Raw genomic sequence first — 17,567 nt, 5'->3', positions numbered from 1 at the left:
ACCTCTAATAACAGGAAAAATACAGATGTGAGCCTTTAAACCAGAACAGAGAGAATCTATGATTACAATAGGTCAAGTTGTAATTCTCAGTGTTCTAGCAAGCAGTGGAAAAACATATGGTCAGATGAGTCATCGTTCCCCTGCTTTCAACAAGCTGATGAGTACATGTGTGCCACACAAACTAAAAGACCACGAAGGGCCTGGGTGCCAGTTTCCCAACATGAATTATCACATCCATCCTGTGGTGGAGCGTGTTAATCCTGATGGGGAAAACATTTTTTCAGAGTGACGCTTTTTGCTTTCCGTTAAAAAACAGAAAATGATCCTCACCAGGGGAGGAGGATCATCCACTTACCCAAATGGACTGCACTTATATAGCGCTTTTCTAGTCTCATTGACCTTTCAAAGTGCTTTACAATGAATGTCACATTCACACACACACCTACGCATATAATGTTTTTCTACCACAAATGCGGCAATGACACATCAATTCTGTGTAATATGCTCCAGAAAACATCAAAGTGTGGGGTGGAGAGGCTGAGAATTGGACCACCAATGTGCTGATCAGTAGAAAATACATTCTGAATCACTGAAATTTAAGGAAATCCTGGATTTCCTGTGTGCTTCTTTTCCCATGGCAGCTGAACTATCCTGTATACATCCCATTAACATGTGGCTTCATATTTAGCATACAGACATAGAAGTACAGTATCAATCTTTTCTTGTATATCTCTTGTATGCTATGTATGTATATGGCTTAACTAATTTAAATGTGTGAAACTGAAGATGTTGTTCAAAACCATTGTAGAATTGATATAACCATGTCACCATTGCTTCATAATTACATTCTGTCAGGTGACTTGTATTTTAAAGGTCCTATATAGTGTAGAAGTAGATGTCCCTGTGTTCTTTCATTTTAAATCATGTCCAGGTTCAAAGGTATGAAAGCCTCAGTCTATCAATGAGTATCAAAGCCTCAATCCACAGATAAAAACCCAAAGCCTGTATTCAGAAACTGAATCTCAAAACCAGCCGTCTGGACTTCTGTAACTTTGTGATGTCACAACAAGCCATGCCCAACTAACCTCTCAGTCGTCAAATGCAGTACACAACACCTATTTTAACTCCCTAATCTTCACCCTGTGACATCTTTTAGACACAGACTTTTAATCACACCTGTCACCTCTGCAGCAGGGTGCCGTTAAACCAGAAACACTGTGGCTACACTGCACACAAGGATGAAATTACTTTTAAAACCCAACAGCTACTCTGAGGCTCCAACACTTCTTCAGGAGCCACAACCAGGGATAAGATGTGACAAATCCCTTTTACCATTTTTGCATGGTGGCTAGCAGCTCTCTCTCTCCACCGTGTGTGTGCTCTGCTCCTTGCAGGTGTGTGTCCTCAATCTGAAAAGATGCCTCGGCTGACAGTGGAAAAGGGGTCACCTGGCTTTTATTAGCAGGTTTACCCATATTTAAGAAAGCTGCTTATACCTGCTAATTTTGTTGAAAAAGGGCATGGGAGTTGAGATGAAAAACTAGAATAAAATTGTTTTTGTTGTTTAAAACCACAATTCAATGTTATTATTATAATGCATTAACACTTGAATTAAGACAACAAAAATGTTTAAAACATGGAACCTTTAGTCATGTACATTTTACTCTGTTTTTACTCTGTATTCAGGCAACATAACAAGTTTGAAGTAATGACTGAAAATGGTCCATTTAGACTACATTATCATTAACTCCTGAGCCAAAATGTCCAAGCTGCTGATTAAGTAGCCTACTGATTTTATGATGTATTCAAAATATCCTTACTCATAAACTAATCGATAAAATAAATCCCTGAAGCACTATATGTTTTACTCATATTGTCTCTCACACAATGTAGGCTACAGCCTCTTAGCTAGTCTAGTCTAGCTAGATTAGTCCAAAATTGCAAACTTTTTTAATCCTTACCCCTAACCCTATCTTAACCCTTTAGTCTCTAAACATAGGGACTGTGCAGCAGTCCATAGAGGAACTCCAAAGTCAGCTGACCAATGGTGCAATGTGTTCCCTTAACTCTATCACTCACTCACTCACTCATTCAGTCAGTCACAGACGTTTTTAGATTAAAGGGCCCTGCAGTTGCAGTCCAGCCAAAATTGGCTATTTCTCAACATCACAAACTAACTTCCTGTCTGGAATAAAAGCTTGATCTTGACCAAACTTAATATTTGTGCATGATAGAGGACTTTTGTCCCTTCAGGAGAGTTTAGAACATCAAAACACAGTGAAATGGTGGCTTGTAGTGGCCACACGCTTCATAAATACAAAGTATTTAGGTGCTTCATTTTGGTCTGATAAGGCTACATTTGGCTTGTTTCATTGTTGATACTGTATAGTTGAGTATGTGCTAACACCTCCATTGTAATGACAAAAACCATGCTAGGACTCAAGAAAGAAGCATGCTTCAAGTGTTTTTTTGTAGTTTGTTGCTGCCAAAAGACGGCTACTGTCTGAGTGAGCCCCAGTCTTCAGTGTATAAATCTGGTGGTCTGGTGTAGAGAGGCGGGGGGCGTTCCACATCAGCCGCGGTCACACCTCAAAGCTAATCTCTCTAGACTGTCCAAACAGGGGCTCTGACGCCAGGTGCGTGTCTGAGTATGCACGCCGCAGATGTGTGGAGCTGCACGTGGTCTTGATGGCAACCTCGTAAGGAGGCGGTGGTCCCAGCCAGGGGGGCGGGTGAGGTGTTGGGCTGAAACCACCAGAGTCCATGGGAGGGTAGTCAAAATCCTCCGCACGAGCGCCTTGCCTGTGGCGTTCCATCCTGCACTCGAGAAAACAGGGGGCAGTAAAACATCAGGTGACAACAAACATAAACATAAAAACTGATCTGTCTGGTGCTAGCAGAGATCAGATACTGAGCAGCAGGTGTAGTCGTGTTCTGCTGGCAGTGGAGTCTCCTGCCAAACACAGTAATTAGGTTTCACAAAGGTACAATGGACATCCTGGCTGTGAGGCATGATAAGAGTTTTCAAATTACAGCTGTAGTTTGAGCGAGCCATGTGGTGTCTTTCCAGATATAGCCTATTAGTTTACTGTATATCACTAATTAGCAGACATCCAACAGGGGCAAAATTAGCTGGCCGATCAGCTGATTGGTTTGTTGAAAGTGTCTTTGGATCACATGGTGTAGCTGGAAAATGACCTTTTATGTCAAGAATGTTCGATTATCATTATCATGCCTGTGCAAAAATTAGTAAATGTGTAAATATGAACAGCAGCTGTGTGCTTCTTAGCCTAGCCAGAAAAAAAAGGGAAAACAGGTGGCCTTGCTCTGTCCAAAAGTAATGAAACCTGCTGCTAAAAACATGTACTTTTCTCTTTTTTAGTCTTTTGTTTTCTTGCTGATGGGCTGAGATGCTTTTCATCAGCATTAAAAGAGCTGCAGATGGAACTAGGCTAGCTCTGTTTCTGGTCTTAATTCTGGGATTAACTCCTTTTCGGGCCGTGCCCATCCAGTGCTCGGGAGTTTAAAGGGACATGAGCATATTTGGCAAAATGAATATGACGTAAAGAAAATATTTTAACGGAAGAAAAAATATATACATCTGTACAAAATATGTAAGTTGTTGTGGTCTGTGTGCAACACCCTGGTGCAGTTATTGTGTGGATGCAGCTCTATCCCAGAGAGACCCTGAAAACTGTTATATGAACCCTTGATGTGATCCAATATTGAGCAACAACAGGAAGAATGAATTGGATAACATAGGAGAGTAGACAGCATCTTTGATTTGCATCCAAACTACGTTATGTTTCAGGATCTTAGATAGATTCCTTATCTTAACTGGTTTATTTTCTAATATTATAAACATTGCTAGCCTATATGTTATTCTCAAACATATATCATTTTCCTGACTCAGGATAAAAATAAATTTTCATACAAATACAGCTTGAATTCTACAAAACAGCAATACACACAATCTGAAATGTTTTTTTTTTTTTTCCTTGACCCACCTGGGCAGAAACACAGACTGGGACTCTGGGAAGCGGTTCCCGGGGGGTGTGAAGATGGCATGGCTGCCGAAGTTGGGGTAGTCATACGGATAATGTGGGCACTCTGGGTCGAACTCTCTGTGGTTGTAGTTTGCGGCACTTTTGCTGTTCATTGCCCAAAAGAGCCCCAGGATGAGCATGACCACCCCCAGCACCACACAGCAGAGGGAGAAAGCCTGCAGGCGGCTCTGGTACGAGGCCAGGAAGGCTGTGGACCCCCCGGTCACGATGAGGAAGGCTCCGACGAAGATAGCTCCGTGGTGCAGGGAAGGCATCCTCCTCCAGGACCGTAAACTGTCTCTGAGGTTACTGTGCAGGGCTGTGAGCAGCTGGATAGTGTCACTCACTCACCAATAATCCCACAGAGTGTGCTCCCCATGCGTTCCGGCACTGATCGGACATCCAAATGATTTTTTTTTTTCCAACAGTTACAGAAATCCTGTCATCACAAGTAAAAGCTGACTTACTTATTTGTTCCTCTCAGTTCCATTTCCCATACTGATCAAAACTGATGATCACTTGGTCCATGTGCCAGTCCTTACTCTGTAAATATCCAGCTCCAGTGGAAAATTGTTAAAATTGATGGTATTTCGGAAAGTGGTGGAAAATAAAACAGTGAAGGCTTTGATGCGCATCAGCAGGCTAATGTGGAGAAGCTGTGTGTTTATCATCGGGGCAGATGGACGAAAGGACGGCAGAGCCCATTAAGAAATCTTTACTGGTGCCCCACCCTCCCTCTGTCTAATGTGTCTGAAGGGTACCACTTTAGCCCTGTGTCTCTCTGTGTGTGTGTGTGTGTGTGTGTGTGTGTGTGTGTGTGTGTGTGTGTGTGTGTGTGTGTGTGTGTGTGTGTGTGTGTGTGTGTGTGTGTGTGTGTGTGTGTGTGTGTGTGTGTGTGTGTGTGTCATCTGTAACAGATCAGGACCTTGCAGTTTCCTTAAACATAAAATGTCATATTGAACAAGAGATGGAGTGAAATTTAAGCCTGCATACTTTCATATAAGACTGTTTGTGTTAGGTTACTGAATTCAAATGAAGAGCTGAGTGTTCAGCTTTTTTGTCTTAAAGGCCACATTATGAAACAACCTGCTCCGCAACCTCAGAGAGCCTTGATAAGATCAACTGACTTGAAGAAGTCTTGGCTGTCAACAGTTACATGATCCTTACACTGTTATTCAATACAGTTTGTTCCTTTAATGCTGATTCATAATTGTCTGATGAATAACTGATAGACTTTATTAAAGGGTTCATTAGTATTTCATTAAAGCAGAAGTAAGCGATCCGGTCGTTTTGGCTAACTTCCTGTCAGCAGATGGAGTTAGCAGTCCCCGCCCTCGTCCCTACGTCACCACATTCACACGCATCCCTTGGCTGCACACACAGAGAGGACCGCCCCTTTATGCCGTTCTCTCTCCTCATTGGATAAAGGTTGTAGGATACAAGGAAAGGTTTCTCCTCGGCTTACAGCAGAGCAGAGTGACTGACAGACCCGTGTTTCAGACCAAACACTCTATATAAGTGATTGCTGTCGGAAGATAGAACTATTTAAGACTTATATTAACACAAACATTCTGCTTACTTCTGCTTTAACTGTTAACTGTTTTTAGTGTTGAAGGTCTGACACTGCTGGGCCCTTTGACATGCCCTTGACGACTATTATAGCCTAAAGCTGGATCACTGGACACTGACTGAAGTCCTCCGTATTATTAAGTAGCCTACCAGTAGATGTTGACTTTGTAGTTTTAGAAACTTTTCTCTCTCTTTTTTTTAAAGTGTTCATCCAAGTTGTCACTTTTATTTTTAAAGGGATAGTTCAACATTTTAGCAAATTGGCCCATTGCCATAATCCTTATAGTTTTAGGAGTAGGTTCGTTACCTTTATTTGTCAGTGCAAGATGTTTTTAGAACGGTGGAGCAGAGCCGTGAGCTGCTCATAGCTATGCTACGGCGGCTCATGGGATTTCTTGGTTTCCCTCATCAAACTCATCAAATACACAATCCAACAACTCCAAAACACTCTGGTGGACAACCTGCACATTCACCACGCTATGAGATAATAACAGAACGTTACGAGACAGAGTTGTTTTAGAGGTAAATACAGAGACTGCTTACCGAAAAACTGCACCCCAACGGGAACGCGCATCAGCGGTTTTGCATGAATTTACCTCGAAAACAACTCTGTCTGGTAACATTCCGTTATTATCTCATAGCGTGGTGAATGTGCAGGTCACAACTTGTCCACCAGAGTGTTTTGGAGTTGTTGGATTGTGTATTTGATGAGTTTGATGAGGGAAACCAAGAAATCCCATTAGCCTCCGTAGCATAACTCTGAGCAGCTCGCGGCTCTGCTCCACCATTCTGAAAATAGCTTACACCGACAATTAAAGGTAACGACCCCTACTCCTAAAACTACAGGGATTATGGCAATGGGCCAATTTGCCAAAATGTTGAACTATCCCTTTAAAGCAGTTAAAGCAAAAAATAATATAAAGATGAAAGACCGAGCTGAGATGTGTTATATTCTTACCATGCTTACCACTGGAGTTGCTAAATGCCATTAAACACCAGAAGGGCTACACTTGAGGGTGGTGGATGGTGGACTGCAGGTACTGGGGCTAGATGAATGCTTAGATGAATTTAATATTCACCTTTAATGTGAGTCTGGGGGGTTCATCCCTTGGAAATCGTGACGTCTATGTTAGATTTAGTCCATCCAAATCCAACAGACATGATGCACAGCTGCTTCAGAGGACACAGTTAAAGTTATCAGGACTCCCTCTCTTCTCTACTCTTTCTCAGTGGCTGATACGGACAGTGTTATAACACAGTGAGCAGGAGCACATGGTGTGACAGCCTCTCTGCTGTCTGATTGGTCAACATCCGAGAGGCTAGTCCTCGAGGACTCCCGGCAGTCACAAGCTTACCCTATCAGCATGAATCTTCGCACCCTGATCCCGCCCCTTTGGCAATTTTGACCAACCAGCGCGGAGCAGGGCAGAGGCCGACTGATTACCTAGCAGCGCTCACCTATCGCAGTCAAGGGGTGATCGGGTTTTGGGGTTGGGATAATCAATGTGCGGTTGACCCACGGGGCAGAAACCAGAAGGAGGTTCAACTAAACTAAAAGTGAAGCAGGTTCTTTTAGTTTAGAGACCGGAGCTGCACAGCCACAGACACGATGGGTCCGCTGCTGTATCTGGGAGGTCTGCTCGTCCTGTTCCTGCTGTGGATCAGAGTCAAAGGTCTAGATTACGTGATGGTTCACCAGAGGTGGATCTTTGTCTGCTTGTTCCTGCTGCCGCTCTCCGTCATATTCGATGTGTATTACTCTGTGAGGGCATGGCTCATATTCAAGATGTGCTCTGCGCCCAAACTGCACGACCAGCGCGTGCGAGACATCCAGCGACAGGTGAGCGCACCATCCTCTGACAGTGTGTGTGTCTGCGCGCGTACAGGTGTGTGTGCAGTGCGTGTCCGCACACTGATCTTCAGCAGCTAACATGTAATGAATGGGGTAATTTTTATATCATAGCCTTTATTATATCTTATCTAGGCCTATATGACAGTCAGGATAGGTTACATAATTACTCTTATCATAGGGTAAGATGAGAACACAGATTTGAGCAAAACATTTGGCTAATAAAAGATTAGTGTGTTATGTATATAATTTACTAAATTATTATAGTAATTGCACCCTCTAAGTTATGTCATTATTCACTTAAACGTGTTGTCAGCGGTACAGCTCCCTCTGAAGGAAGTTGTCTCAATGAAAACTTTAAATTCCAATCCCAGAAAGATGTGTCTCATGCCATCTGAGCTCCCAGTCTGAATTTCTGACTTTCTCTGAAACAAAATTAAAGTAAGGCTTTAGCTTACTGGCAATTTGGCTTGTAGCTCTGTCTCTGTGAAGAGCTAGGCCTACTGTTATTTTTCTGTATGATAGGCTATATCTGTGTAAGAAAAAGGCCTATTTCCAGTGGTGGGAGATACCACTGGAGGAGAGCATCCGAGTCAGACACCTAATACATTTGCTCCTAAAGGAAATTGGACAGGAGGCATGTGACATGAATTAGAGGTGAATACAAGTACAGGCCTGCCCCCTGAGAGAACTTTAGGTCTTCAGATTTCATTACCTGGAGTATAAGGGTATACTGAGGTAAAAACGCAGACCATCCACAGTGGGATGAATGAAAAGTTTACTAGCTTTCTAGTCTATGAACAGTTCAAATGAGATGTTGAGGCTTTGACTTGAGTCTTCTACACCAGGAAGGTTTTGTCAGCTCCCTTTACAGCTGGCTGAGCAGAACAGGTGAAGAGTCAGGTATGCCATCTATTGTCTGTCCTTTAATAAATAAATAATATGCTTTTCCCTGTATCATGTGTCTGACACATTTCAGGTGCGTGAGTGGAGGAAGGAGGGGGCTAAGACTCACATGTGCACCGGACGACCCGGCTGGCTCACCGTGTCTCTCCGAGTGGGCAAATACAAGAAAACCCACAAAAACATCATGATCAATATGATGGATATTCTGGAGGTGGACACAGACAGGCAGGTAGGAGGACCAGTTGTCTTACCAGAACATTTGCCCATTTGTGCAACGACCAAAAAAGACTTCAATAATGAATGAAGCTACGTTCCATCTATACATCACCACACCATTTATAATCAGCTTTTGCTCATAGACCTCCTTTTCCTGACAGACATTTGAACATTGCACAGGTGTAAATAAATAACATTAACAGCTGTTGAGTCCATCAGTCATGATGTGCCCTGACCTGTACAAACCAAAAGGAATGTAGCCAGATTTATTAATAACACTGGTGCATTATAACAAGTTGTAAGCTGTACTTCAACAAAATGAGCTTCATATCATTAAAAGACTGATTTTGATTTAATAAGTCATGCTGGCTACGAGTGCAGGATTCAGAAAATCTGATGATTTTATATTTTTATATTTATATGTGTGTGTATACAGTATATTCTTGCTCAAGCCATGGAGGTTTTTCTGGGCAGAAACCCACGGTCACGGTGCCATCTCTCAGACTGGCAAGCCAAACTAATGTCAGGAAAAATGTGACCTGGCACCATTACAAGACAGACAAATATATTTCAAATTTAAATAGGCTATATATTTTTTTATTTTGGACCATTCTTTTAATTTATGAATTGATTTTTAATCTGTAGACATAAAATTGTGATTATGATGAGAATCAATATTTTTGCACAGCTGTAAAGCTGGCTGTAAAAATCTATGGATGGCATGGCAGCATGATTTGGTCCACACTGAAATATCTCAACAACCATCAGGTGGATTGCCATCAAACTGTGTGCAGACCGGTGCAGACCGGTGCAGACCCTGTTCTTTGGCGATCCCCTGGTTTAGCATCTAGCACCACCAACAGGTTAAAGTTTTCACTTATCCTGTAAAATTCTCTCTATGAAATAAATTGGAACAAATATACATGTTTAACAGAGGATGTATTTTTAAAAGGGCTTTGTGAGCTATGGGACTTACCTACGCTATTTCTACCGAGCCAACATTAGCATGAGCTCTGTTTACTTACCACTGAGGAAATATTATGAGTTAAACATCAAACTTCATTCCCTGCACCTGCAGCGCCCATACTCACCAAGAGATGTTAGCAGACATGGAAACTAATCCTCTTATTTGTTTAGTTCTATCACTTCTTTCCCCTACTGAAGTCAGCATGCTAACCAGCTAGCTCCAGGCAGGCCATACTTTTGAATAACTGTTTGAACTGTAAACTGATGGCTGAAGCTCCTGGCAAGACTGGGGCCGGATTCACCAATATGTGCTTAAGCAAGATCTTAAGAAATGTAAGAAGAAAATTAAGAAGTTCATAAAAGTTCTTAAGTGCAATTCCTCAATATTTTCTTAAGAGAGTCTCAAGAACAGCATTTCTTACGAATTTCTTATTTTTCCTACTTACTTCTTAAAATACATCACTGCATTGCATTGCATGCACCAACAAACAAACAGCATGTAGTTTGCGTCTTAACTAGTCACTCACTAAACATGAATAAGGACAAAAAGAGATGCAGAAATGTTCAAGGCAGGAGCTTGAGGTTATTGTGGATGAAATTAATGTACGAAAAAAATTACTCTTGGGGAAAATTAATAATATGGGAATAGGGTGGGCCAAAGAGGCTGAAGCTGTATCAGCTGTGGGAGGGACCCTACGGCCTTAACAGTTAACTAACATGCTAACTAACAGTTAACAGGCTCTTTGGGTAAAAAATATATTTACTTACTATGACCTACTATAGCCTAAGCTTGTCTAAAATTTGTTGAAAAGGGTGATATTAAAGGCTTACCTATTCACTGTAGGAATTTTAAGACAGGTCAAAGTTTAAAGTTAAGAAAAAAGTAAAGAACAAATTTGAGAACTTTGATTTCAAGAATACCATTTATTCTTAAGTTTTTTCTTAAGAAGAAAGTTGAGAAAATACTTTAGAACTTTTTTGGAGAATATGACTTCTTCTTTTTTTCCTTCTTAATACTGAAGTTAAGAAAAAAATGATACTTAAGAATTTTGTTTTGCTTAAGAAGGTTTTGTGAATCCGGCCCCCTGGTCAGTAATGTTACTTCTTAGTTATGTAGCAGTTGCAAAAGTTACAAACAGCTCCTTTAATGACTTAGGCGATACCTTGACTTTTCAAATTTTCCTCTTTAATAAGCCCAATACTTTGATCTGTGACTGAAAACATGCAAAACAAATCACATTCTCATCACCAGCAGCTGGTCTCTGTGTTGAGTCCGATGTTGGCAAGGCATTCTAAAATAAGGCTTGATAGCCTACATTTAATTACTTTGTTTAACATGGCTGTGGTAACATTGTCTTATAAGTGCATAATTACCATGCTGATTGTAGTATTTAGCTTAAATAATTGCTGTGGCTGCAGCCTTGCAGAGCTGCTAGCATGGATGGAGGCTTGATATAGTTAAGTTGATTATTTACTTTCCTCACGATAACGATACTCATTAATATAACTACAGACATGTGGAAACGCAGGGACACTGCTTCAACAGGACAATAGAGACAAAGAGACAGAGGATGAGACAGTATGTCAACAAGTCAATAGTCTAAACCAGTTTTTTATTTGATGAGGCACTTTGATCAATAATTAAATCATTCATTTATTGCTTCATGGATAAACCAGGGGGGTTATTTACTTTCTATGTGAGCAGTTGACTGCCTGTGTCTTTTTAGAGAAGCTGCTGTGTTCTGAGTTCTCAGCTTTTAACCTTTGTATTTTAGGTGGTGAGAGTTGAGCCGCTGGCAAACATGGGTCAGGTGACAGCTCTCCTCAACTCCATTGGCTGGACACTGCCGGTGCTGCCTGAGCTGGATGATCTCACTGTGGGTACGTTGTCCGTAAAACAATCAATGTGGGAAATTATCCTAGAGCGGTATCGTCTGGTTTCTAGAAATAGGGAGGTGCGCTGATGATTTCCACAGCTCGTTGTTCAGTGATGTAGATCCTGCATTCGCTCCATGAATCACTGCATCCTGTTTAGAGCCTCGGCGACTTCTCTAATTGTGTTAGAAGATTGATGCTGCAGCTCCAAAGATGAAACTGGGAGGAAATGGCTGCAGTGTTGGAAGCACCCCTGGATCGGGTTTCATAATGGATTTCCTGATGTCATAAACTGCGCATCAACAATCTAATGTTTTCCCATCAGGCCCTGGTACATTCATTTATTCTGACGTCCGTGCAGGCACAGATACACACACTCCCAGCAGGCAAACACTCCTTTCTGCTCATCTGTTTGTGCTTTGTTGGTCTCACATGGAAAGAAATTGAATTTCTAAGAACAGATCTTTTATTCTCACTCCCTCTCCCAGGTGGTTTGGTGATGGGTACAGGCATCGAGTCCTCCTCTCATATTTATGGCCTGTTCCAGCATATCTGTGTCGCATTTGAGCTGGTCCTAGCTGATGGCAGCTTAGTTCGCTGCACTGAGGTAAGAAGTGAGTGTGTGTTTGCACACATTTATAATGAAGTGAGATTAATTTGTTTCCAGCTATCTGCTTCTTACTATGTGCTTTCAGTGCACTTCTTTACCTGAACTCCTTGTATTTATTGAACAGATGTAGTAGTTATTATTCACACCAAGGTCTCCTACTGCACTGAAGCATTAGTGATGTCCTTCACTTATAGGTCCCTTTGGATAAAAGTATCTGACAAATGAGTAACTGTAAGTGTAGATGTCACGGTCTTTACAGAAGTAATGTTCAGTCTCTACTAATTGTAATGAAACGATTCTACTGATCATTCCCAAATATCCCAAGATTTGTTTTTTTTTCTTCTGCATATGACAGAACACATTTTTGCAGACCATGCTGCTTGAAAAAGAAGCATGTTTTTTTTTCTGACTACGCCCCTTTCACTGTCCCCACCAGTCATTTTTTAAACAAGCTTAAAGGGATAGTTCAACATTTTTGGCAAATTGGCCCATTGCCATAATCCCTATAGTTTTAGGAGTAGGTTCGTAGGAGTAGGTTTTTAGAACGGCGGAGCAGAGCTGCTGAGAGCTATGCTACAGAGGCTAATGGGATTTCTTGGTTTCCCTCATCAAACTCATCAAATACACAATCCAACAACTCCAAAACACTCTGGTGGACAAGTTGTGACCTGCACATTCACCACGTTATGAGATAATAACGGAACGTTACGAGACAGAGTTGTTTTCAAGGCAAATGCAGAGACTGCTTGCTAAAAAACATCATCAGTGGTTTTGCATGAATTTACCTCTAAAACAACTCTGTCTCGTAACATTCTGTTATTATCTCATAGCGTGGTGAATGTGCAGCTCACAACTTGTCCACCAGAGCGTTTTGGAGTTGTTGGATTGTGTATTTGATGAGTTTGATGAGGGAAACCAAGAAATCCCATTAGCCTCCGTAGCGTAGCTCTGAGCAGCTCGCGGCTCTGCTCCGCCGTTCTAAAAACAGCTTGTACCAACAATTAAAGGTAACAAATCTACTCATAAAACTATAGGGATTATGAAAATGTTCCAATTTTCCAAAATGTTGAACTATCCCTTTAACAAGCTTAACTCCTTATACAGGCCTCTGAGCTGCAGAGGCTGCAGGTTTGCAACAGCAGCATCCGGTTGTCTCACCAAGTGCAATAACAGGAGTGGCCTTCTTGTGAGAAGACAAAGTGATTGATGCCATGGGATGATTTAATGGTTCAGTTAAGAAGCCAACATGCGAGAGAGACTACAGCTTAACATCAGACATCCCTAAAGACTCAGCACATTCATCACCACCAGTGCTCTGCAGAACTGTTTGCTCTTGTACAAACAACAGACACATGTTCTCTGTCACATAGGAGGAAAACTCAGACCTGTTCCACGCCGTGCCGTGGTCCTGTGGTACTCTGGGATTCCTGGTCGCAGCTGAGATTAAAATAGTCCCCGCCAAGCAGTGGGTGAAGCTGCACTACGAGCCGGTCAGAGGGCTGGAGAAGATCTGCAAACGCTTCACTGAAGCATCGGAGAACAAGCAGAACGCATTTGTCGAGGGCATCCAGTACAGTCTCGACACCGCTGTCATCATGACGGGAACCATGACTGACCACGCAGAGCCTGATAAGGTATGGTGTGTGTGTGTGTGATTTGGTTTCATGTGTTTTTAAATGTTGAATGTTTTACATAACAATTTCAACTTTTTCCTCCCTGGCATCAGATCAACAGAATCGGCCTGCACTTCAAACCCTGGTTCTTTAAACACGTGGAGGGCTACCTGAAAGCAGATCACACTGGAGTGGAGTACATCCCTCTGAGACAGTACTACCACAGACACACACGCAGCATCTTCTGGGAGCTTCAGGTACTTACGAAACACAAACACACTCTTAGACAGGCTGTTTCCACCAGCTTTAGGCTCACATTAAAGGAAGGCGTCTATCTGCCAGATTCTCGCTCGTCATCATCTTACCAACTGCTTGCTCACTGCTCTTTATTACACTCTAATGCCCGTACTCTCTCTCTCTCTCTTACACACATACACACCACTAGCCATTAGTAAGAGGGGCATGGCATCCTTTATTTTCCGTTACAGTAAATGGTGTAATGAATTATGCATAGTATTGGTTTGACAGATACGTAAAGAAGCTCAGAGCTTTTTGGTGTTCTCTTTGCATTTTCAAAGGATTTTCTATTTGTGGAAAGTGCAGACAGAAGTTGGGCTGACTGATGTTGAATTAAATTGTTCATCAACAACTTGTCATTGACATCACTGGTGTGTTGCTGATGGTGCCATTGGCACTGATGGATGAGTTGTGACTGCCCTCTGGTGGAATTTAAAATAAGTGATAGTGGATTGGTTTCTCTTATACAATAAACTCAAAGATAAAATCACAAATTCTATCTTCTGTTATCATTAATGTAACTGTAACATTAAATGTAACTAAGTTACATTTTTAAATGATTTCATCAGATTGCCTGTTTTTTAAAGTGCCAGTGGGGCTGACAAAAGAGAGATTAAAAAATGTGGTTTTCCTTTTCTTAACTTAAACATTACAACTGTCACATGATTCAAGACCAGAGGATCAGCTTGAAAACCCCTCCTACTTCTATTTCTATTTATTCGTAAACACATTTTTGAAATCCCACCACGTGAAAGTGTCTTATTGAAAATCTGAATTAAAGCCACATAAATCCTAAAGTAACTACAGTGTTGCCAATAAAGTTGGAATAAAATATTCTTTTTACCTCTTCTCAAGAAATGATTGTGACAATGTGATTCATTTTGATAGATAAAGTTTATATCTTCTCAAAGTTGGTAACTGGGACTCAGTATGTAATCATAGCACCTGGTCAAAGGTGATTACTGATAAAAATTGGAATAAAAAGAGGAATGAGTCTGAAAATATTTTTTTCCCAACTTTATGGGCATGTATTATGACCGTTATAGGCTTTTGTACACACATTTTTTATCTGTTTCAGCTAACAGGTCTGCCATTATGTTTTATTAAAAAATTTAAGGGAAATTGACAATATGTCAATCACAGGTTCATAGAGACCTATGTAACATATCAACATGACTCCTGTTCTCTAAATCCTAATTATATTGGATTTCCAATTATGGAAAAAACAGAAAAGAAGCAGCTTCCCTCATTTCAGATGCTGAAATTAATTACCAGTACTATCATTTTTCCACTAACTGATCATTTGTTTAAGCCACTCGAGGATCCTCTTTTACATGTCTGTGTAACTGACTGTGTCTATTTGTGTCTTTTCTTCAGGACATCATCCCATTCGGCAACAACCCTGTGTTCCGCTGGCTGTTTGGATGGATGGTTCCTCCTAAGATCTCTCTGCTGAAGCTCACACAGGGAGAGACCATCAGACGGCTTTACGAACAGCACCACGTGGTCCAGGACATGCTGGTCCCCATGAAGCAGCTGCAGGCTGCAATAACACGCTTTCACCAGGACATTGATGTAAGACTTTGTGTGACTTAGTACGCACTGTTTACAGCACAGAGTGATTGTTGATTCTTCAACTGTCATTTATTTTTTCAGGTTTACCCTCTGTGGCTCTGTCCATTCCTGTTGCCACCAGGCAGAGGAATGGTTCATCCCAAAGGCCAAGAGGAGGAGCTGTACGTGGACATCGGGGCGTACGGAGAGCCCACAGTCAAACACTTTGAAGCTAAAGCATCAACACGTCAGCTGGAGAAGTTTGTCAGAGACGTGCACGGGTAAGTCTCAAATGTTTTAGCACCTTAAAGGGATAGTTCACCCAAAATTGAAATTTCACCCTCATGTGGACTAAGGGCTGGGAGAAGTTTCAGAGTCCTCCGTGGCTTCTCTGAGTCACAGGGGGTCTCGGCGTAGCAGTGCATGTCCATATAACGGTTGCAAATGGATACCAACTGTCTTTGTAACAAAAAGGCACAAAAAACATCCAAATACCTCCATGCTGCTCGTATGTAATGTCCATCTTGTATTGAAGCCAGGAAATGCGAAATTGTCCCGAAAAAAATTAAATAAGTCTATATTTCAAGCTTGTTTGTAGCGGAAGCTTTGTAGAGGAGCTTCGAGAAGCTTCCGCTACAAAACAAGCTTGAAATATAGACTTATTTAATTTCTTTCAGGACAATTTCGCATTTTGGGGCTTCAATACAAGACGGACATTACATATGAGCAGCATGGAGGTATTTGGATGTTTTTTGGTGTGTCTTTTTGTTACGAAGACAGTTGGTATCCATTTGCAACCGTTATATGGACATGCACTGCTACGCCGAGACCCCCTGTAACTCAGAGAAGCCACGGATAACTCTGAAACTTCTCCCAGCCCTTAGTCCACATGAGGGTGAGTAGATAATGAGTGAAATTTCAATTTTGGGTGAACTATCCCTTTAACTAACCTGTCTGCCTCTGACAATCACTGTGCATCCTCTCTTTCTGTATTTACACCCTGTACCATTGACACAGCTACTCTCCGTTATCCACAGCTTCCAGATGCTGTATGCAGATGTGTACATGGACCGAGAGGAATTCTGGGAGATGTTTGATGGACAGCTGTATCACAGACTGAGAAAGGAACTGGGCTGTAAAGAGGCCTTCCCTGAGGTTTATGACAAAATTTGCAAATCTGCTCGACACTGACCCCATCACTGGTACCTGACCTCAGCCCGGCCAGATACACAGCAGCACTCACTGCAGTGCACGTCTGGTGACTGATTACTAGTTTTGGGATGTTTTAAACAAACAAACAAAGTTTCACACAAAGATTCATCTCAGAATTTTCTATTAAGTAATAAAACGCTGCGCACACTTAAATAAGCTAAACAAAAGCAACCAGACTGTGACTTAAGTCAACCTTCCAGCAGCAAATGTTCTTGTTGAGTTTGACCTTATGTATGTAACATGTGCCTGTTAAAAGATGATTGTTGTTTTTTAAACGTGTTAGGCAACTTTTCCCTCTTTAACTACATAACTACCAAAGTGCCATACACTTTGAACATGATCTCCAAATTAGGATCACATTTTAAAATACTTTTGAAAGAAAAAAAAAATCATACAAAACATAAAAACATGCTGATATTATTTTGATATTCAAATTAGAAAATATCACTGGCATTGTGTAAGGATTGGATGGCTCTATTAAAAACTGTTTTACAATAAATATCGGCCTCTTGTTTTTTTTTTTTAAATATATACTATTTAGTTGGTGGGAGAATATACACCATGCTGCACACACAGGTCAATCTGAATGTACTGTGTTCGATCAACCCAGATTTATTTGGCTATGAATATATGCACAGTGCAAACCTAATATTGTTTCTTTTGTTTGTCCCTCTTTCTTTGTCAAATATGTGCTCAAAGCAAACTGGTTTGCTCTGAACACATACCATCACAGTATTTGAAGGACTCCAGTGTTAACCTAACTACCGTATGTTTGTCCCTGTCCGACTAAGAATAAGACAACTGAATGTTACATAAAACCTGTAATTGTCTGTAATCAGATTTGCTTCTACTCC

At 41.3% G+C, this 17,567-nt stretch overlaps 2 protein-coding genes across 2 annotated transcripts; one reads left to right on the top strand and one right to left on the bottom strand.

Annotated features, from left to right (window-relative positions):
• Positions 1–2,582: 2,582 nt before the first annotated feature.
• Positions 2,583–4,321, bottom strand: LOC310984732 (uncharacterized protein; the record flags this gene model as incomplete). Its single annotated transcript, XM_083970047.1, has 2 exons — positions 2,583–2,817; positions 4,008–4,321. 2 exons carry the CDS (start codon positions 4,319–4,321, stop codon positions 2,583–2,585), a joined length of 549 nt encoding a protein of 182 aa, XP_083826173.1.
• A 2,782-nt stretch (positions 4,322–7,103) lies between these two features.
• Positions 7,104–17,206, top strand: dhcr24 (24-dehydrocholesterol reductase). Its single transcript, XM_083970272.1, has 9 exons — positions 7,104–7,455; positions 8,444–8,599; positions 11,328–11,433; positions 11,916–12,034; positions 13,408–13,671; positions 13,764–13,907; positions 15,325–15,522; positions 15,604–15,782; positions 16,539–17,206. Exons 1-9 carry the CDS (start codon positions 7,225–7,227, stop codon positions 16,690–16,692), a joined length of 1,551 nt encoding a protein of 516 aa, XP_083826398.1. The 5' UTR covers positions 7,104–7,224; the 3' UTR covers positions 16,693–17,206.
• The last annotated feature ends 361 nt before the right edge of the window (positions 17,207–17,567 follow it).

The sequence above is a fragment of the Trachurus trachurus genome (assembly GCF_905171665.1).
Source record: "Trachurus trachurus genome assembly, chromosome: 4".
In the NCBI taxonomy this organism is placed as follows: Eukaryota; Metazoa; Chordata; class Actinopteri; order Carangiformes; family Carangidae; genus Trachurus; species Trachurus trachurus.
Note: the sequence above shows the minus strand (reverse complement) of the source record. Positions and strands in the feature narration are given on the sequence as shown.

Coding starts and splice junctions, on each gene's coding strand:
- dhcr24 (XM_083970272.1), top strand. CDS start 7,225: ATGGGTCCGCTGCTGTATCTGGGAGGTCTGCTCGTCCTGTTCCTGCTG. Junction 12,035..13,407: donor GCTTAGTTCGCTGCACTGAG/GTAAGAAGTGAG, acceptor TCTGTCACATAG/GAGGAAAACTCAGACCTGTT. Junction 13,672..13,763: donor ACCACGCAGAGCCTGATAAG/GTATGGTGTGTG, acceptor CCCTGGCATCAG/ATCAACAGAATCGGCCTGCA.